The 21,536-nt window shown below is 48.3% G+C and overlaps 1 protein-coding gene across 4 annotated transcripts in view; it reads right to left on the bottom strand.

Moving 5' to 3' along the window:
- LOC117395495 (aggrecan core protein) overlaps nt 1-20,405 on the bottom strand; it is an 81,490-nt gene extending 61,085 nt beyond the window's left edge. For 2 of the 4 annotated variants that reach the window (XR_009310234.1, XM_059007514.1), the window contains exons 1-14: nt 20,118-20,405; nt 14,702-14,778; nt 13,678-14,064; nt 13,144-13,318; nt 12,855-12,982; nt 11,391-11,684; nt 8,364-10,562; nt 6,404-7,858; nt 3,928-4,035; nt 2,796-2,954; nt 2,196-2,278; nt 1,693-1,837; nt 838-1,020; nt 1-347 (exon numbers count right to left, since the gene is read on the bottom strand). The exon at nt 1-347 is cut by the window's left edge. Coding sequence is in view for 3 of the 4 variants with exons in the window: in XM_059007514.1 (XP_058863497.1) it covers nt 205-347; nt 838-1,020; nt 1,693-1,837; nt 2,196-2,278; nt 2,796-2,954; nt 3,928-4,035; nt 6,404-7,858; nt 8,364-10,562; nt 11,391-11,684; nt 12,855-12,982; nt 13,144-13,318; nt 13,678-14,064; nt 14,702-14,771 (5,529 nt within the window). In the remaining variant the exon portion in view is untranslated. Of the gene's footprint in view, nt 348-837; nt 1,021-1,692; nt 1,838-2,195; nt 2,279-2,795; nt 2,955-3,927; nt 4,036-6,403; nt 7,859-8,363; nt 10,563-11,390; nt 11,685-12,854; nt 12,983-13,143; nt 13,319-13,677; nt 14,065-14,701; nt 14,779-18,847; nt 19,077-20,117 lie in introns of those variants that run through there. The other 2 variants (XM_059007515.1, XM_059007516.1) reach the window with 2 other exon arrangements.
- Nucleotides 20,406-21,536: the final 1,131 nt, after the last annotated feature.

The raw sequence follows: 21,536 nt of genomic DNA, 5'->3' as shown, positions 1-21,536 counted from the left end.
AGATTCCAGATCGCCGTGATTCTTATTGAATCGTGTCGGTCACAGAGCAGTTGGACGGACTGCACTCTGTAGAAGTCAATATAAAAAGCAGATAAAAAGAGGGGTTGTTTTTCAGGACACAAGCTTTTTTTTGGGGGGGGGGGCTTCTCTCGTCTTGTTTTTTTCTCGGTGTGGGGGGGGGTAGAGGGAGAGGGGGGGGGCAGGTTACTTCTTCTCATCCCCCCAGTACAAGTCCCCTATTTCGGGTGCTTGCTCCGTGGCTGCCCCCTCTCTGAATGGCTCCTCAGCCTGGACCTGGGGCTCAGACCCAGTCTTCACTTCAGGGCTGGTGTTGTTGCTGTTGTTGGCTGAAAGAAAGGTAAGAAATATCAGTCAAAAAGCATATTTTGATTTTGCAACAATACATTTTAAGAGTTGGGCTCCATTCCTGTTTTTCTCATTCTGATTCAATTTCCGATTCCTTCAAAGGAATGGGAATTGCTATTTTAGAGACGTCATAATCGTCGCGATCATTCAACTGCTTCTTTCACTCGCAGCCAGTTTAATTGACTCACAAACAGCGGCTTCAGTTGACGTCACGCTCAGCCGCTGTTGAGAGAAGCTCATTTTAACAGAACGCGGCTCCATTGCAATTCTGATCAGCGATGTCTTGGGATTGATTAAAAGGGAACAGGATATTGGAATTGGGAACTGGAAAACAGGAGTTGACTCAATCCTGTTCTGAATCTGAATTGATAACCCAGACCCTAACCCTAACCCTAACCCCAACCCTAACCCCAACCCTAACCCCAACCCCAACCCCAACCCCAACCCCCCTCTCTCTCTCTCTCTGCTTACCCGGGATACAGATGATCCGGGGCTCCTCCCACTTCCCGTCGGACTGGCACTTGATGACGGGGTTCTGCCTCTGCTGGAATCCTTCCTGGCACTGGTACCGGACCACCGAGTTCATCTCGTACTGAGACCGGAGCCTCCCGTACATCCGGGCGTTCTCTACGACGGGCGGCTGTCTACAGAAAGCTGGAGAGCAGAACACACAGGCAACAACCCCGTCAGCAAAGCCGAGGGAGCACCAAGCCACATGTGGATTGAAGGCTGGTTCCAGGAGACCCCCGGGAGACCTAGTTTGAGGTTTGCTGTATCAAACCCCCCCCCCAAGTCTCCCTGCCTGGTGTTTTGTTAAATCAACAGATTGTATTCTAGTAGTGTTATTATTATACATAGCATCCTAGTTCATATTGTATTCTAGTAGTGTTATTATTATACATAGCATCCTAGTTCATATTGTATTCTAGCAGTGTTATTATTATACATAGCATCCTAGTTCATATTGTATTCTAGTAGTGTTATTATTATACATAGCATCCTAGTTCAGATTGGATTCTAGTAGTGTTATTATTATACATAGCATCCTAGTTCATATTGTATTCTAGTAGTGTTATTATTATACACAGCATCCTAGTTCATATTGTATTCTAGTAGTGTTATTATTATACATAGCATCCTAGTTCATATTGTATTCTAGTAGTGTTATTATTATACATAGCATCCTAGTTCATATTGTATTCTAGTAGTGTTATTATTATACATAGCATCCTAGTTCATATTGTATTCTAGTAGTGTTATTATTATACACAGCATCCTCGTTCATATTGTATCCTTTAAGAAGCGTCTGAGCGGGCAGCCACTCACAGATCCCTTTCTTGCAGGTGTAGGAGAGATGGTAGTTGCACGGAACGTCACTCCAGCGCCCTCCGTCGTGCCACACCATCACCACGCAGTCCTCTCCAGACAGGAAGTAGCTGTCAGGCTGCCCGTGGTACCAGTTTTCATAGAGCTGGCGAGAGGTGAGGTGGTGGAGAAGAGACGTTTTTTAATGATCCAAATAAAGATTGCACTTTATATAAGCAAGCACCAGCACCCTCTAGTGTTCAGCTAGTGTATTGCCAGCTTGCGTTGCAACCCTGCGCTGCCCTGTAACACCTGTGTGAGTCGCCTGGGATAAAGGCGTCTGACAAATAATAATAATAATAATAATAATAATAATAATAATAATAATAATAATATCAGAAGCTGACTAATTATCCAGACTACATGACAGGGCAGGGCTCTGGAGGCAGTGACAGGGAGTCCTCGTGTGTTCGAAAGGGTTTTAAAGGGAAAGCGTTTTTAGTCATAGTGCTTTGGCTGCTCACCAGGGGGTTGCCGTCTGACCAGCGGAAATCCCCTTCGATGGTCTTGTCGTTCAGTCCAGTCCACTGGTACTCCTTGTACTTATCTGAAAACAACACAGACAGCGGTGAGGAGAGAGGGAGAGGGAGAGAGAGAGAGAGAGAGAGAGAGGGGAGAGAGTGAGGGGGGGAGGAGGGAGAGAGAGAGAGAGAGAGAGGGAGAGAGAGAGAGAGGAGGGGGGAATTTAAGAGAGGGAGGGGGGAGAGAGAGGGAGAGAGAGAGACGAGAGAGAGGAGGGAGAGAGAGTGAGAGACGAGAGGAGGGAGAAGGAAAGAGAGAGAGAGAGGAGGGGGAGAGAGATAGAGAATGAATGAAAAAAGGAAAAAAATAAACAAAGGAGAAAGAATAAATAAGAATGAATGAAAGGAAAAAAGAATGTGGAAGGCAGTGTGTCTGAGTAGCTCAGTGGTTAGTGCGCTGGGCTGCAGTGTGGAAGGCAGTGTGTCTCAGTAGCTCAGTGGTTAGTGCGCCGGGCTGCAGTGTGGAAGGCAGTGTGTCTGAGTAGCTCAGTGGTTAGAGCGCCGGGCTGCAGTGTGGAAGGCAGTGGGTTTGAGTCTCCGTACTGTTAATGTAGTCCTGCTCTTCGGGGGTCATCACGCTGGCCAGGTGCCCCCCACCCATCCTGCAGTGCTGCTCCGCCACCTCCCAGCCCTGCCGTTTACTGAAGTGCCTGTAGCAGAACCCCTGGAACTTCTCCCAGCCGGCCTCGCAGTGCTCCAGATCTGATGGGAGAGAGAGAGACGCAGCGCTGAGCAAGGCTCCGGGACACAGCTCCTGAGAAACTCCTCTCCCTGTCCCAGCCTCCCGACCCCTTCCGAGCAACCTCCTCCACTCCCTTCTCATCCCTGACTGCTCTCGAACCCCCAGCACCTTCCCTGACTCAAAGCTTCTCTCCCTCCCCCACCCCTATCACCTCTCCAGCCCCCTCTCATCCCCCCTAGCCCTTCCCCTGGTCCCCTTGTCCCTTCCTAACCCCTACCCCCTCTCATCCCCAGCCTCCCCTCTACCACCTAGCCAGGGGTGCAAATTTGGTGCTGTTGTGTTAGATTCTAGTGCTAGGGTACCTCATATAGCACCAGCAGCATTTAATTCTGGTGCCAGTAGGTAGACATGTTTATTTAAAACAAATATATATATACAAATATATATTTTTTTTTATTCCTTAGCAACCATAGATGATGATAGTTTCTCATTGGGTCTGGACCATTATTATTATTATTATTATTATTATTATTATTATTATTATTATTATTAATAATGAGTCATTTAGCAGACTCTTTTATCCAAAGCAACTTACAGAGACTTGGGGGTGAACTATGAATCATCAACAACTGCTGCTGCTACTGCAGAGTCACTTCCAATAGGAGCTCGTTTGTTTTACGTCTCATCCGAAGGACGGAGCACAAGGAGGTGAAGCGACTTGCTCAGGGTCACACACACACACACACACACACAAACAGTGTGTCTGTGGCTGAGCCAGGATTGAACCTTCCCTTTCTCTAACCCCTGGATCACATGACCCACCCCCACGCTCATCCACATACACAGGAGAGATGCTGCATGTGTCGTGTGGGGAAGTTGTGTGAGGGTGTTAATTAGAGGTAGGGTTTGATAATTTAGCACCAGTAGGCTCTCCAGTGCACCCATTTGCACCCCTGGTCCCTTTGTCCCTGCCTCTCCTCAGGTGAGTCTCACCTGTCCCGCACTGCTCTCCTCCATAACTGGGAAGACACAGACACTTGGTGTGGGCTCCCTCCTCCACGCAGGTACCCCCATTTTGACAGGGGTTGTCCAGGCAGGCGTCTGTAACACAGCAACAAGGCAGACACTGGACACTGAGCCCCCAGCAGCACTGGGACACGCTTCATTTAAAGGGGGCTACTAGCTTACAAACATACTAACAAATACCAGTTTGCTCCTCCCCTCCTGCTCTGCGCTGGACTAGCCTGACCTCAGCACCACATTACTGGATCCTCAGCTGATGTGCTATCCTTGCACTATTGCACTGCTAAAATGTCACTGTAGATATAACTTGCTGTGATCCGAACTGGCTGCATCCTAGTTTTCTAGTCGTATTATTATTATTTGCACTTACTGTAATCTACACTGTATTTAAATATGAAGCTTGCATTGTAACCCTGTGCTGCCCTGTAACACCTGTGTGAGTCGCCTGGGATAAAGGAGTCTGCCAAATAAATAAATAATAATAATAATAATAATAATAATAATAATAATAATAATAATAATAATAATAATAATAACATGGTTTCCATGCGCCACTCAACCCGGGTTCAAAACCCTGCTGCCCGTGACCCTGTGTTTCGATGTTAATTTAGCCAAACCTGTATGGTGTTGTACTGCGAATGACCACACGAGGGTGCTGCTGCTTCACTAAGAAACACCCAGTCGCTGCACTAAATGAATGCATGCATTTGGATTGTCAATTTCTTTAAAAAGTTTGAAGGACAAGCAGCACCACGAATATTATTATTATTTATTTAATTTACAGAATGTTTATGAGTTGGGAATATACTAGCACCAGACTGGGACACTGGATTAAACTGATATAGCTATCAAAATTATTCCGCACATCTTACCTGCCTTGTGCATCAATTTGTTACGCGGGTCTGAAATTAGAAGCATGTAGAAAAGGTCGTTCGGCCCATCAAGGCTGTTCCCTTGTTAGCACCATACTCCCCTACTGGGGGGGAACTCATTTAAAAGCACAGAATCTAGTCTCTTTGTTTAAATGCCCCCAGTGTTTCAGATCCTACCACTTCACCGCCTGGTAGGGTCTATTCCATGCATTTCTAACTCTCTCTGTGTAAAAAAAAGTGCTTCCTAGCTTCTGTTCTAATCTCTGCTCAGCTTCCATGCACGCCCCCTCGTTCTTCTCTCTGTGCTAAATTTGAAGTCGTGTCTTGGACTTTATCGACCGTTTCTGATTTTAAAGACTTCAATCTCTCTTTCCCTTCTTCTTTTCTAAGCTGAAGGAGATTGAATTCTTTGCCACCTCGTCGGGTTTGTCGTTATATATTCCAAACTCAATCTGTTTTTGGTGTTGCTACACTGGCGTCTGTGTTTTTTCTTCACATGGTGCAAAAGGTTTCAACCTGTTCAATTTGGAACTGCATGCCTCTAAATCGCTGACGTTTGTCTGTTGGCTGCTAGTCTCTTTTGATTTTTTTTATGAGGGACTGTGAGGGAGGCAGTGTGGTGGGGGACTCCCTATGTCAAGGGACTGAGAAATTGAACATTTAATGTCAAATGATCAAGGATTTCATTCTTTATAAAGCCGAGTTGAACACAAAGCCACTTTTTCAGGAGCTTGAAAGCTGGTTCCAGGAGACCCCCAGGAGACCTAGTTTGAGGTTTGCTGTATCAAACCCCCAAGTCTCCCTGCCTGGTGTGCCGCGCAGTGACCTGAAACCTGCAGTCTCCTGAAACCAAGCTCCAAGCCTCAGAGCGGTGGCTTCGTGTTCCCTTCAGCTTTTACTCTGAAAGGTTAGAGGCAAGAGGAGGCTGGGAAACTGGCACCATTGAGGCTCCTTAATGGGGGAAGCATTGAGTATTAAACTATAGAGCAGCCAGAGCCAACATGGCCGACACTGGGTGCAGTTTCCAAACCTTCTCAGTTGGGGTGTGGCAGTACTCTGGGAGACTTTTAAAAGGGAAGGGTCACTCGTGTCACAATATACACAGAGACACACAGACTCACAGACAAACAGACTCACAGACACAGACACACAGACACACAGACAAACAGACTCACAGACACAGAGACACAGACACACAGACACAGAGACACACAGACACACAGGTAAGAAATAAAGGCAGAAACAGCAGAGAGAAGAAAGTTTTCCTTCTATAAAACACTTTTTTTAATTCATATTTTCACTGAAAAAAAAAACATTTGTTCGAAAACTTCACAGAAGTCAAGAAGTTAGAGAGTGTCATACGCGGCGGCAGGCGAGATTTGTTTGACAAACGTTAACTGCGGCTTCTCCCGTAACGTCCAAGAGAGACAGACAGTCACGGGCAGAGAGGCGGACAGACAGACAGACAGACAGGGAGTAAGAGCCAGTGAGAGAGTTTTAGTGCATTCCCAAGTCAAACAAAATGGTCAGGAGGGTGGTTAGAACTGTTAGGGGCGCGTAGAGGAAGGCGTTACCTGAAATGTTCACGACGCGGCCCAAAACTGCCCTTTCGGTGGGCAAAGCAGCGAGGGTGGGTTTAAGGGTAAGGGCCTCCTCAGTGGCCTCCTCATATACATCCAGGGTTGGCATCAGGGTGCTGGTGGGCAACGGCAGGGCGGTAGTGGTACTTTCGTAAAGGTCCTCCGTGCTTTCCCAAGTTGTCGGGCTTGGCGTATCGGTGGTCTCTTGGGTGGGATAACTAGGGGTGGTGATGGCTGTCTGGCCCCCGAAAGCTGTGGTCGTCTCGGGAACGGGAGCGGCTGACGTCGGCGCAAACGAGTCCGTCTCCACCGGAACGGCGGAGTGCTCCCCGCTGTACTCTGAATCCGTCGTTCGGGAATCTTCCGGGACTACGGTGGAGGGCTGGAACGTGGAGGGCTGGAACGTGGACGGCGTTCCCGTGTTATCCAGGAGAAGGGTGACCCCTGGGGTTTCCGTCTGGGAGACCGCTGGGTGGGCGCCGCTCCCCGATTCCTGCCAAGGCAACCCTGACGTTTCTCCAGCGGCTTCTTGCGAGCTAGAGGCGGTGCTTTGAAAGAAACCCGTGACGGCTGTGCTGTAGGTCCCGACTGTGAACACAGAGGCGGTGGTGGCGGGGGGAAGACTCGCTGAGACGTCGGTCTCTTCTCTCTCTTGGGGAAAGCCGCTTGTTTCCGGGCTGGAGGGAATTTCGGTTACCCCAGAACCCTCGCCGGAAACCTGATGCCCTTCAACCGAGAGCCCTGCAGTTGGCGCCCCAGAGGGGACACCTGAAGGCTCCTCCAGATCGATCAGATTTGTAGCTAGTTCCACCTCTGCCGTTCCAGAAAGCTCCACGCTGCCTTCCGGGTAGTAAGAGGCAGGGCTGGTGCTGTGCTCCAGAGGGGCTACGGTGGGGGCTTCCGGTGCACTCCCATCCCAGGTTTCCACCTTCTCCTCGTCAATGGATCCTTCCGGTTCCTGAGGATGCGGGAATTCCCCGGATGGGAACTGGGTTCCGGATGGTAGTCCCAAATCCGGGATGTGGGTCTCCAAGTCGCTAGGGGAGCTGGCTTCGGCTTCCGTCGGCCAGGCTGGAGCCGCTGTGACCTCCAGGGAAGGGGCCAGCGAGGTGATCAGAGTGACAGGGAAGCCGCTGAGAAGATCTCCCTCGTTGGCTCCAGACGGAGTGACTTCTGGGTAGACCTCCTCCGTGGGCCAGGCTGTGCTGGTCTCCACTGCGGACGAGGTCTCCTCTGCCGGCTCCAGGCCGACGATGGGAGCGGATCCCTGTTCCACAGACTCTACCCCGCCCTCCTGATCCGCGGATCCCATAGGCATCTCGACGGAGGTCCCGCCAGCTTCCTGCTCCACCAGCGCTATCCGCTCATCTCCTGAAACCAGGTCTCTTCCTTCAGGGATCGGAAAATCTGGCCAGGCGTAGCCGGACTGATCCGGGGCGGAACCAGCGCCTATTAGGGGGGAAAAAACAAGTCTTAGAACAGTTGGAGAGTTGACATGAGATCCACAGCATTGGAAGCCAGGACTAAGAATGTGGAAGGCAAGCATTTGTCTGCACGGCTTTCTGTATAGTGTAGAATTCTGACTGAGTGTTACGGGTGATTTGCAGCACGTGGAATGTCTTGTTGTGTTCTCAAGCCTGACATACGGATGGACAGCTGCAGCCCCCTCCAAATATACCCGCAATCTGACACTCTCAGTAATTTACGCTGAACACGGTTAATATCAAGTTTCATCACCATTTAAACGAGTAGTTTTAGGGCCATGTGCAAAAGTGTGACATACAGATAATCCCAATACCTCATACACTGAATAATGTTAATACCAGGTTTTATCAAAATTGGATGAGTTGGCTTTTCCAGATAAATGGGAAGATGTAAAGTGAGACAGCCTCTGTAAGATAGATAGATAGATAGATAGATAGATAGATAGATAGATAGATAGATAGAAACTTACCATGCTGGGAACTGGGAATCTGATCCACTGGTCCAGCAGAACCAGTCCCATCCACGGGTTCTTCTCCAGGTTGACCAGAGGCTACGTGTCCCAGGTCCCCAGATTCAGGCTCTCCAGCTGAAGCCACAACCTCCTGGGTTTGGATTCCAGTCGAGTCCCAGTTTTCGGGGGCCGCGGTGGGCCCGGGGTATTGAGGAACGGCTCCAGATTCTCCAGATTCTTCCCGTGGCTGAGACGAGACGCCGTCGTCCAAATCCGTGGCAGTTTGAGGGAACTGGGGAGCTGCACTCGATTCTTCAGGCGGAAGAGTTACAGAAGGTCCTTCGGCGAGGTGGGATTCTGGTTCATAAAGCGTGGAACTCCTTCCAGACTCTTCATACTGGGGAGTTGGGATCCCAGAAGCTATGTCTGTTTCAGGCATGGGTTCGTAATGTTTGGGGTTTCCTCCAGATCCTATGGGCATCTCGACGGAGGTCCCACCAGCTTCCTGCTCCACCAGCGCTATCTCTTCTTCTCCTGGGACTTCTGAAGCGATGGTTCCTGAAACTTCATACTGGGAAATCGGAACTCCTGAAGCGATGGTCCCTGAAACTTCATACTGTGAAATCGGAACTCCTGAAGCTATGGTCCCTGAAACTTCATACTGGGAAATCGGAACTCCTGAAGCTGTGGTTCCTGAAACTTCATACTGGGAAATCGGAACTCCTGAAGCTATGGTCCCTGAAACTTCATACTGGGAAATCGGAACTCCTGAAGCTGTGGTTCCTGAAACTTCATACTGGGAAATCGGAACTCCTGAAGCTATGGTTCCTGAAACTTCATACTGTGAAATCTGAACTCCTGAAGCTATGGTTCCTGAAACTTCATACTGGGAAATCGGAACTCCTGAAGCTATGGTCCCTGAAACTTCATACTGGGAAATCGGAACTCCTGAAGCTGTGGTTCCTGAAACTTCATACTGGGAAATCGGAACTCCTGAAGCTATGGTCCCTGAAACTTCATACTGGGAAATCTGAACTCCTGAAGCAATGGTTCCTGAAACTTCATACTGTGAAATCTGAACTCCTGAAGCAATGGTTCCTGAAACTTCATACTGTGACGTTGGTACCCCAGAAGCTACATTTGTTTCAGGCATGGGCTCGTAATGTTTGGGGTTTCCTCCAGATCCTATCGGCATCTCGACAGAGGTCCCGCCAGCTTCCTTTTCCACCAGCGCTATCTCTTCTTCTCCTGGAACTCCTGAAACTTCATACTGTGATGTTGTTACCCCAGAAGCTACGTCTGTTCCAGGCATGGGTTCGTAGTGTTTGGGGTTTCCTCCAGATCCTATGGGTATCTCGACAGAGGTCCCGCCAGCTTCCTTTTCCACCAGCGCTATCTCTTCTTCTCCTGGAACTCCTGAAACTTCATACTGTGATGTTGTTACCCCAGAAGCTACGTCTGTTCCAGGCATGGGTTCGTAGTGTTTGGGGTTTCCTCCAGATCCTATGGGTATCTCGACAGAGGTCCCGCCAGCTTCCTTTTCCACCAGCGCTATCTCTTCTTCTCCTGGAACTCCTGAAACTTCATACTGTGATGTTGTTACCCCAGAAGCTACGTATGTTTCAGGCATGGGTTCGTAGTGTTTGGGGTTTCCTCCAGATCCTATGGGTATCTCGACAGAGGTCCCGCCAGCTTCCTTTTCCACCAGCGCTATCTCTTCTTCTCCTGGAACTCCTAAAGCGATGGTCCCTGAAACTTCATACTGTGATGTTGGTACCCCAGATGCTACATTTGTTTCAGGCATGGGCTCGTAATGTTTGGGGTTCCCACCTGACACTTCATACTGTGAAATCTGAACTTCTGAATCTACGTCTGTCGCTGGAGTCGGCTGGAAGGACACGGAACCTTCAGGGACGGGATTGGTCGAGGCTGTTGGGTAAGGGAGCTCCTCCGAGCTGTCCTCGAACCCTTGCAAGGCGTCCATGTGGTCGTAGGGGTCTGAGTAGCTCAGTGGCCCCTGGCCCTTGTGGCCCTCGATGCTGTCTCCGGTAATTGGGAAGGAGTCCACCGCCCCCTTAGCTTCACTCTCTTTCTCCTCCTGTTCCCTGGCCAGCTGTATCTCCTGCAGGGTGTCCGTCAGGGTCGTGATGGCTTTGATATCCTCAGGTTCGGTGGATTGGTATCCCACGGGGGACTCTGTGTGGGACGTCCCGTCACCTGCAAACGAGTCAGAGAGTGAGCGATTCAGAGATTCAAAAGAGGAAGGAACCAAAATAACAGAAATGCAGTTCATTTTACTCGTCGTTTTTCTTATTTGTTTTACTCACAATTCATCGTTAATTATCAGCTAACAAACATATGGTTAGCTTGTATAAATTGAGTTACATTCCAGATTCCAACTCCAAGACAATCATATCTGGGAAAATAAGGCATTTTTAAAGAAAACTGTTTTTTTTAACAGTTTTCAAATATATTAACTTACAATTAACAAAAAAGTAAATAAACCTTTAGAAAAGTGACCAGTAAAATAAAAGCCTCACCAATCCAATTTTTAAACCATGCTCTAAAATGTACTACAAAGTATTGAGAACCATCAAGCATGCAAATATACACTAACTAGCCATTAACAAACAACGAAACACACTGCTGAACTTTCTTATAATAACCTGTCTATTAACAGAGACAGCCTGGTTGCCCAATACTACCACTGGAGGGTATTACTATTATTCATTACTAATTAGTCATTCAGCAGACGCTTTTCTCCAAAGTGACCTACAGAGACTAGGAGGGTGAACTATGCATCATCAACACCTGCTGCTGCTGCTGCTGCTGCAGCGTCACTTCCAATAGGAGCTCGTTTGTTTTACCGAAGGACGGAGCACAAGGAGGTTCAGTGACTTGCTCAGGGTCAGACACACACACACAGGGAGTCGGTGGCTGAGCCGGGATTTAAACCTCCTGGTATCAAGACCCCTTTTCTTTAACCGCTGGACCATCATGCCTACATAAAGTGTATAATCAGCCCACACCCCCTTGTCCTCTGACCTCTGAAGCAGTAGGCGTCGTGGCGGGATTTGGGGTCCGGGAATCCTGTCTGGTTGCGGTACAGGTACACGGTCTTGACCCCGGGCTGGCTGCCCCCGCAGCGATCTCGTGGCGTGGTGATGGGGTACCGCACGCTGCCGTCCGCCAGCCAGCCCGGGCTGCAGTTATCCAGACCCTCGTTCCAGGCCGCGTACAGTTGACCAGTACTGGCCAGCTCCGCCCCCTGCTGCCCGCAGTACCCCTTTGCTTCCTCCAGGGTGAGCCGTTCTGGGGAGGAGGCGTGGAAGACCTCGCCTGGGAAGGGCAAGGGAAACGTTAACGTCTAAAACCAGTCTGCTGAGGTACGGCTCTGGGCAAAAGTTTTGCATCACCCCATAGAATGAATCGCTTCATGAAGTCGAATGAAAACCTGCATAATGCGACGTTAGCATATTGAATTACACACCGCCGCTTTGTAGTTTTTCCACAGACTTAACGGAAAATGACAACAGTTGAAAAATTTCAAAATTTAACATGAAATACTACTTGTACTGCTATTATTGCTCCTGTCTGGTAGACTTTTTTTTTAAAGCCATATCATTTTGCAGTTTCTTTGATCACATGACGTGATCAAAAAAAGAAACAAGGACCAGGGGTCACAAATGGAGATTAGATAAAGGGGCATTCAGAACAGAAAATAGGAGGCACTTTTTTACACAGAGAATTGTGAGGGTCTGGAACCAACTCCCCAGTAATGTTGTTGAAGCTGACACCCTGGGATCCTTCAAGAAGCTGCTTGATGAGATTCTGGGATCAATAAGCTACTAACAACCAAATGAGCAAGATGGGCTGAATGGGGCCTCCTCTCGTTTGTAAACTTTCTTATGTTTTTATGTTCTTATGTTAGATAAAAGATCTAAATAATGTTCAAATAAATACATATTTTTTAATTATGTGTCAATCCTAAAATTCTAGGTGATGCAAAACTTTTGACCCTAACTGTAGAGTTGCTAAGGCAACAAATAACTTGTCTTTAGGCTTTGAATGACAGAAGTGATAACGCATGTGCATGGGAAAGGAGAGCTCTGGTAAACAAATAACCACAGTGACCTTGTGAAAGAGAGTAGTTAGCGGTTGGTTGCACCTTAGTGGAGTACCAGCTGAGTAACTCATTTCTATCAGTAAGATAACAGAAACAAACTGTAGTCGCGTAGCCTCTGAGCTGCTAGAGTAGAAATAGCAGGCATAGAGGCGACACAGACAGAGAAGCTCCCAGTACCTCCAGATCATCTGGACCATCGCTGTCTCATCTGAGGCCGTCTCTCCTGGGGTTCAGGGCATCTCGTCAAACGCCTCTGTCTGTTAATACCAGCGGCACGCGTTGTATCTAGACAATACCGTTCCATGCAGAATGCAATGTAGGGTGTTTGGTAGGCACTGAGGGTGTGCAGAGATGCATATAATGTACATACAGACATTATTTACCATTTAAATTCTCTACATAGCAATACACGTCAAACAGTTCCTCCGGTTCCTGCAGCCCATAATTTCGCACACCAGGAAATCCGTCCATGTCTCCATAGCAACCCTTTCGCGGCATCTGGATTGGGTATCTGAAAAGATATTACAAAATGAACCTGCTATTCATAAACCTTTGTCCTTCATCACCACCTGTTATTATTATTATTATTATTTTTAATATTATTATTATTATTATTATTATTATTATTATTATTATTATTATTAGAGACTCGTTTCTCTCGCCCCCTCCTACCTGACGGTCTGGTCGGACAGCCAGCCCGCGTCACACTGCTCAAACCCGCTGTGATAGGCAGCCAGGAGCTGCTCTGGAGTGGCGATGCGTGCCCCGATCACAGCACAGGCATGCTGGGCAGCAACGAACGAGAAGACATAGCGACTGGAGGCGTCACGATAGTGGAACACCACGCCTGGGAGAGGGGAGAGGGGAGAGGGGAGAGGGGAGAGGGGAGGGGGGACGGGGGAGGGGGGGGGGGGGAGAGGGGAGGAGGGGAGGGGAGAGGGGAGAGGGGAGGGGGGAGAGGCGAGAGGGGAGGGGAGGAGGGGAGGGGGGAGGAGAGGAGGGTAGAGGGGAGAGGAGGGGAGAGGGGGGAGGGCAGGAGAGGGGGAGAGGAGGAGGGGGAGAGGGGAGAGGAGAGGTGAGTAGAGGGGATTAGTACACTGATGAAGGCACTAGAGCCCAAACGCTGGTCTGCTTGACTCGGTCTCTTCTAGTTTGAATAATGCTGATTAAGGCACTAGAGCCCCAACGCTGGTCTGCTTGACTAACCTTTGACCTTCACCTCGGCCTGGTCGTGTGCATCCTCCAGTCCCTGCTGGACCTGGCAGCGGTACACCCCCGAGTCGTTGGTCCGCAAGGCGTCCAGACGCAGCGTAAGGTCTGTGGGTGAGGAGGGGTAGTGCGGCAAGGAGGCTCGCTCCCTGTACTTTTCGCTGACCTTTACCCTCTGACCCCTGGCCACCAGTATCTCCAGCTCGCGGCCCTCTGTGATGACCGTCCACTTGACCCGCGGGGTGGTCAGCACAGCCCGACGGCCGGACGCCGGTGTGGGGTCAGAGAGGAGGAAGTGACACGGGAGGGTCAGGGAGCCGCCCAGAGTGGGCGTCGCCGCCAGGGGGTCAGCGGACATCGTGACCCAGAGTGTCCGGTCATCATCTGTAGAAGAGAGAGATAAGGAATTATTATTATGAAATAGGCATTCAGCAGACACTTTTATCCAAAGCGACTTACAGAGAATAGGGTGGTGAACTCTGCATCATCAACAACTGCTGCTGCTGCTGCAGAGTCACTTCCAATAGGAGCTTGTTTGTTTTACGTCTCATCCGAAGGACGGAGCACAAGGAGGTGAAGTGACTTGCTCAGTGTCACACACACACACACACACACACACACACACACACACACGCACACACACACAGTGAGTCAGTGGCTGAGCAGGGATTTGAACCTCCTGGTAGATAGCCCCTGTCTTTAACCACTGGACCACAGCAGCGCTTGTGAAATTAAATGATGCAGCCAGTTAGGATCACAGCAAGTTATATCTACAGTGACATGTTAGCAGTGCAATAGTGCAAGGATAGCGCATCAGCTGAGGATCCAGTAACGTGGTGCTGAGGTCAGGCGAGTCCAGCGCAGAGCAGGAGGGGCAGATCCAGAGATCTACAAGCGCAGTCTGAACAGGGAGGGTCTTGAGGAGGCAGTGGAAAGGCAGTGAGAGACACAGCAGTCCTGAATCTCTGTGGGATACCATTTTTTTTGGGGGGGGGGGGGGGGGGGGGGCTGGTGAATTTACCTTCTCCTTGTCCCGAGTTGTAGATGGATCCCAGGACGAGGGGGCAGAGGGCTAACAGCAGCAGGAACATTTCTCTTCTGTGAAAAAGAAAAACGAAAAACTGAGTTAAGCGGATCACAGCCCATTGCTTTACATGGGAACACTATCTGACAGCCTCTATATGCCAGGGTGGAGTCTATGGCACTGAATATGAATATAGGGTCGTTAACATTTAAAATGTGTAGCTCTCATTATCCCATTGCAGGAACAATACTCAACAGATTAACGTCACATTGGCTCCCATTCACAGCACAGCCTGCCCCAGAAAAAAGATTTGTTGGGTATTATAGTGATGATTTTCAAGTGTGAAGGGGCGTTTAGAAGATTAACGTCTGTCAGTGAATTTACATGGAAAGAAAGGAAAAAATAGAGAAATGAAAAGGAAAAGGAGTGATTTACAAAAAAAGAAAGAAAGCAAGAGAGAGAGAGAAATAGAAAAGAAGGAAAAAAGGGAAAAAGAACAAAAAACAAAAGGGCAAAAATAGAAAGAAAGAAAGAAAGAAAGAAAGGGAAAAAACCCTGAAGAGAGAGAGACAGAGAGAGAGTGGGGGGGGGGGGGGGGGGGTGTGATTGATTCCCCCGTGGATGCAGCGTTCGTTTGGCTCAGGCCCCTGCGGAGCTGCATTGAGTCACACAGAGAGCTGGATCGGGGTCTGTGCGAGCTCTCATTCCGTGAATGGAATTGTGATCGAGACTCTCTGAGTCCCCCCCGGAGACCCCCAGCCTGCCCTTTCTCCCACCGACGAGTTAACAACCCCCCCCCCCCCACCCCACCCCCCACCCCCCCACTTTGCAGCCGTTTCTCACTGCTCAACAAAGTACTGTGACACTGCGAATTTACACCCTCATCCCCTCTCTCTCTCTCTCTCTCTCTCTCTCTCTCTCTCTCTCTCTCTCTCTCTCTGTGTGGTTCCTGTCCCTGGTAATCTGTTACTCAATTTGTAATGCACACTTTATTAGGACCTTAGTGGTCTGGCGTTAAAGAAAGGGGCCTTTTATCCCAGGAGGTTCAAATCCCAGCTCAGCCACTGACTCCCTGTGTGTGTGTGTGTGTGTGTGTGTGTGTGTGTGTGTGACCCTGAGCAAGTCACTGAACCTCCTTGTGCTCCGTCCTTCAGATGAGACGTAAAACAAACAAGCTCCTATTGGAAGTGACTCTGCAGCAGCAGCAGCAGTTGTTGATGATGCAGAGTTCACCCCCCTAGTCTCTGTAAGTCGTAAGTCGCTTTGGATAAAAGCATCTGCTGAATGACTAATTAAAAATAATAATAATAATTGCCCGATCACAGCCGCGACGCGACGTGGCATAGACTCCCTTAGAGAGAGAGAGAGAGAGAGAGAGAGAGAGAGAGAGAGAGAGAGAGAGAGAGAGAGAGAGAGAGAGAGAGAGAGAGAGAGAGAGAGAGAGAGAGGGGAGGTGTAGATGGTTTGAAAGGTCACAGATTTGAAAGATCTCACTGTCATGTGATTTGCATGGAATGAGGCAGGCTGTTCCGCACCCAGCAGCCAGCAGGACTCTCCAGGGAAACTCAAAGCAGCTCAGAGCCAGGTAAACACAGGTTTAGAAACCAATTATAAAAAAAAAACCCTCTAATATTGAAGCAACAGAAGCCAGAACCGCTTAGAATAATCGCAGGCACATTAAACTGGCACGGGGAAATAAAAAAAAAAGAAAGAAATTCAAACGACTTCTGTATTAAAAAAAAACTTCAAGCAAACTTCCACGACTACAAAACTTCAATTTCTTCAAAACCAGACTGAACTTGAACATTTTGACAAGACCCCTATTTCCATCAAAGAAAATAATCTGGCCGGTCAGCACTCCCCCCTCCCCCCTCCCCCCTCCCTCAGCCAATCACAAGGCAGCATTTATCTCCGGGGTGATTCAATTCCTCGGAGTGACGTTCCCTTTTCCCTATTCTCTTTCCCGGGATGGCACGCTTCCCAGCCACAATTCCACAAGTGTCAAGGAACGAAATCAAACAGAATTACACATGAATGAAAAGGGGACTGAAACCGCTAAAGCACAGCTGGGATTTCAACAGGCTAGACTTGACTGAACAGGCGAGAGTTTTACTCCCAAGCACAGCTGCCAAGCTTTTTCTATGGCTTTCCTGTAGGAGCTGAAAAGAGCCTTCGTTCTTTCTTGAGCTAACACGCTGTTGCTATGAGACTGTCTGTCTGTCCGTCTGTCTGGGTTACTGTACATAATGTGCCCAAGACTCCACTTGACGTAATCCTGAACCGAGCTGAGGGTCACTTCCTGTTTTTTAATTCCTGTTCACTTTTAATCGATCCCGACACGTCACCTCTGATCAGAATTGCAACGGAGCAGCGTTCTGTTAAAATGAGCTTCTCACAACAGCGGCGACACGTGACTTCAACTGAAGCCGCTGTTTGTGAGTCAATGAAACTGGCTTTGAATGAAAGAAGCTCTTGAACCATCGTGACGATTATGACGTCTCTAAAATATCGATGGCATCATTATTGCAAGAATTAAAGATCAGTATTTTCCTCCTCTAGACCATACTCCTTTCCTCCCTCCCAGTCCCTCAGCTCTAACCACTGTGCCATGCTGCTTCCCTCCCAGTCCCTCAGCTCTAACCACTGTGCCATGCTGCTTCCCTCCCTCCCTCCCTCCCAGTCCCTCAGCTCTAACCACTGTGCTATGCTGCTTCCCTCCCTCCCTCCCTCCCAGTCCCTCAGCTCTAATCACTGTGCCATGCTGCTTCCCTCCCTCCCTCCCTCCCAGTCTCTCAGCTCTAACCACTGTGCCATGCTGCTTCCCTCCCTCCCTCCCTCCCAGTCTCTCAGCTCTAACCACTGTGCCATGCTGCTTCCCTCCCTCCCTCCCAGTCTCTCAGCTCTAACCACTGTGCCATGCTGCTTCCCTCCCTCCCTCCCAGTCCCTCATCTCTAACCACTGTGCCATGCTGCTTCCCTCCCTCCCTCCCAGTCTCTCAGCTCTGACCACAAGACCACACTGCCTGTATATATAAAAAAAACACACACACAGATGGAAAAATGAAATGCTGACACTGAGGGAAAACATAAATCAGTTCTGAGTCAAAGGCGACCCTGCTACTGATGAGCCTAAACCTCTGGTAGCCTCGTCCAACAAAAACGAATGCATCAGAATCATTTGGAGTCATCCCCACAATATTATTAACAACAGTCCTTCAGCAGAGAAAGGTTCCTGGCGTTCCTAGATTGGCAAACATTTCAGTCTCCGTGTCACAAGCCTGCCCTGGACTGGAGGGAGCACCCTTTCTCTTAGAGGGGGGGGGGTGAGGGAGGGAGGGAGCAGTTCAGTCTCCGTGCCTCAAGCCTGCCCTGGACTGGAGGGAGCCCCCTTTCTCTTAGAGGGGTGAGGGAGGGAGGGAGCAGTTCAGTCTCCGTGCCTCAAGCCTGCCCTGGACTGGAGGGAGCACCCTTTCTCTTAGGGGGGGTGAGGGAGGGAGGGAGCAGTTCAGTCTCCGTGCCTCAAGCCTGCCCTGGACTGGAGGGAGCACCCTTTTTCTTAGAGGGGTGAGGGAGGGAGGGAGCAGTTCAGTCTCTGTGCCTCAAGCCTGCCCTGGACTGGAGGGAGCACCCTTTCTCTTAGAGGGGTGAGGGAGGGAGGGAGCAGTTCAGTCTCCGTGCCTCAAGCCTGCCCTGGACTGGAGGGAGCACCCTTTCTCTTAGAGGGGTGAGGGAGGGAGGGAGCAGTTCAGTCTCCGTGCCTCAAGACAGTATTTATACAATTTACAGTAGGAGCATTTATAGTTGAATGGAGCAACCCACACAATCTACTGTTAAAGCTAATGATCATTTTTCCCTTGACACTGCTAGAATCGACCCCCCCACCCCACCCCCCCAAATCAACTGTCCTGGTGTCCTGACAATTTTCCCCAAAACGTTCCCCAAAGAAAATCCATCATCAAATTCGACGAATAAAATCATAGAATTACAGCTCTGAACCAAAATAGGAAGCCCACATCTCTTCAGTCATATTAGGTCAAAGGTCAAGGTTAACTTGAGGCTGACTTAGTGAGCAGAGCTGTACTGCAGGGAATGTATATACAATAAATACATATATACACACAACGATAACACACACTCGCTTACCATGGTACATTTGGATAGTGTTTTGACATTAATACCAGTTCAAGGTCATATACAGAAGTGCGCTGATAGTAAAGAGAGCGCATGCGTGACTCGTCCTCCGTATTCTTTTCCATTAAAACGAGACGTTAAAATTAAAATTGAACCCAAACGCGCCAAAAAAAAAAAAAAAAAACTTAAATTATTTCCAGTTCTCCTCATTATAAAACACAGCGGTTAAGTTTAGCTGCGGTTTCACTGCACGGCTGCACGGCTGTCTCTTGTCAATGCGTCGTTACTCGTGGCATATAAATGCACTGCCAAAGCATACATAATGGATTGCCTTTCTTTAAAAGAAATATCAAGTTCGACCGAGTCTTTTGAAACAAGACGGCGTCAGCGCTTTTTTCTGTGCAGTTTAAAAGTGCGTTTGTTTGAGCATTTCTCAATGAAGTCACAAAACTTCTAACTGTGTTAACTTGAGTTCAGGTTACTTATAAAAAATGTCACGGTTACCTTGAAATCTACAACTGTTTAAGAGCTGAAAACAAGTTAACACACGTGACCACACACGTTTGCTTGAATACATATGTAGATGTATTTACTTATTTGTGTGTGTGTGTGTGTGTGTGTGTGTGTGTGTGTGTGTGTGTGTGTGTGTGTGGCTGTAGTATTTTATATTGAAAAAAAAACATGAAATAATATTGTGAAATGGGTTAAAATATATTTTTAAAAACCTATATATATATATTGCAATGAACAGAGTTAAATTCAATGGCTGTAATGAATTCAGTTTTAAAGTGGAATAAAACTAGTTACCAGCCATTTCAGACACGATTCTTGAGAGAGGGAGAGCGAGCAGTTTCGGTAATAATTAAATACTAATGATAAGCAAATCGATCTGCAGATTCAATCATCCGGGTACTAGTCTGCATGACGCAGCAAGGACAGCGGCGAAGGCGCTCGAGGCTGTAACTCGAGCTCAAAGTTTGCCAGCAGATGCTGTATATGCGGTATTAATAATAATAATAATAATAATAATAATAATAATAATAATAATAATAATAATAATAATAATCCCTTTAATAACTATTCACACACCATTATTTATAAAAAAATAAAAAATAAACTTTTTTCAACAAGCAATATATTCAATTTCATTCATTCAATCAATCGTCATGAACCAGCATTTATAGAAGCCCGTTATTATTATTATTATTATTATTATTATTATTATTATGACACTAGTTTTGTACAAATCAAACAACCCGACATATTAAAAACGATTGCACACCTGCTTCTATTCAGAAAAGGCAACGGCGTTACGTCTCTTGAAGTCTGTGTCTTTTGCAGCGCTGCTCCGGTCAGTGGTCACTAGTGAGCGAATCTGCGCTGCGGCTCCCTCGGGAACGGGAGAGTCGGTCGGTAGCTTCCGTTACTTGCACCCCGGTTGCTGCAGTGTACGTGGGATGTTGCGGCGCCGCTATGCAGAGCTGTCCGGTAACGGTCACACGCAGCAGCCACGGACGAGAAGAGGACACAGAAAGAGAAGAGACGGGAAAGAAAGAGAGAGAGAGAGAGAGGGAGAGAGAAATTAGAAAGAAACAAATTACCCCCCCCCCCCCCCCCCCCCCCCCGTACAAAACGGGCTTTCTTCTATTCCACCCCCTCCTATTAAAGAGAGAGAGAGAGAGAGAGAGAGAGAGAGAGAGAGAGAGAGAGAGGCTGAAGAAAAAATAAGGTTGCCAGGACATTTTTTTAGAGGACAAAACGGCCTGAGAAATACAGAGCGTGACACGGAATCGGAGGATGAGGATGATGAGGAGGAGGAGGAGGAGGATGAAGAAGAGGATGATGATGATGATGACAGGAAGGCTGTTTTTTTTAGTGCGGGTTAGTTTGATTTAAGCTGATGCAGCAACATTAGCCACTGTACGCTGATACAGTACGAGCGAGTGAAGAACGAGCCCGTCTACAGAGAACAGGAGTCAAGAATCGATTCATTTAATGCGAAAATAACCGATATCAGGGCAGGTATCGCTGTGCTTACAAAGCGACCACGAAATGTCCCTCTCCGGACAACTGAGGAAGTCAGCCCCTCCGGTTTTAAACAAAAACGCGTCTTCACTGCCAGACATACTTTAGATGTGTAATGGATGCAGTATAGGATAGTGACCTTGGGGTTAGGGTTTCGGTGCTGGGAGAGGATTATTCATTGTTTCATTAACAATAACATGATAGCCAATCAGAGTGCAGAGTCCTGACAGGAACTTTTCGTGGTGTCTTTGCAAGCACCGCGCAAATATCTAGTCACTATATTGGACATTCACTGTATAGTGATTTTTATACCAAATAATAATAATAATAATAATAATAATAATAATAATAATAATAATAATACCCCCTGCCATATGTAGCACACACTTTTGCGCAATTCTCCCCCTCATGCGTTTCTATTATATAAAATGTGCATCTCCCCAGTGTAAGATAAGGGAGGAGGAAGGGAGGATCGGAGGTAGGGAGTCATGGAGGGAGGATGGGAGAGAGGCAGGGAGAGGTAGGGAGGCATGGAGGGATGGAGAGAGGGAGGGGGAGAGGGAGGGAGTGAGGATGGGAGGTAGGGAGTCAGTGAGGGAGTCAGCGATGGAGGGAGGGAGTTAGGAAGGAAGGGAGAGAGGTAGGGAGTCAGGAAGGGAGTCAGCAGCGAGGGAGG

Source organism: Acipenser ruthenus, chromosome 35 (assembly GCF_902713425.1).
Source record: "Acipenser ruthenus chromosome 35, fAciRut3.2 maternal haplotype, whole genome shotgun sequence".
Classification (NCBI taxonomy): domain Eukaryota; kingdom Metazoa; phylum Chordata; class Actinopteri; order Acipenseriformes; family Acipenseridae; genus Acipenser; species Acipenser ruthenus.
The sequence above is the reverse complement of the archived record's forward strand: the minus strand, read 5'-3'. Positions and strand labels throughout refer to the sequence as shown.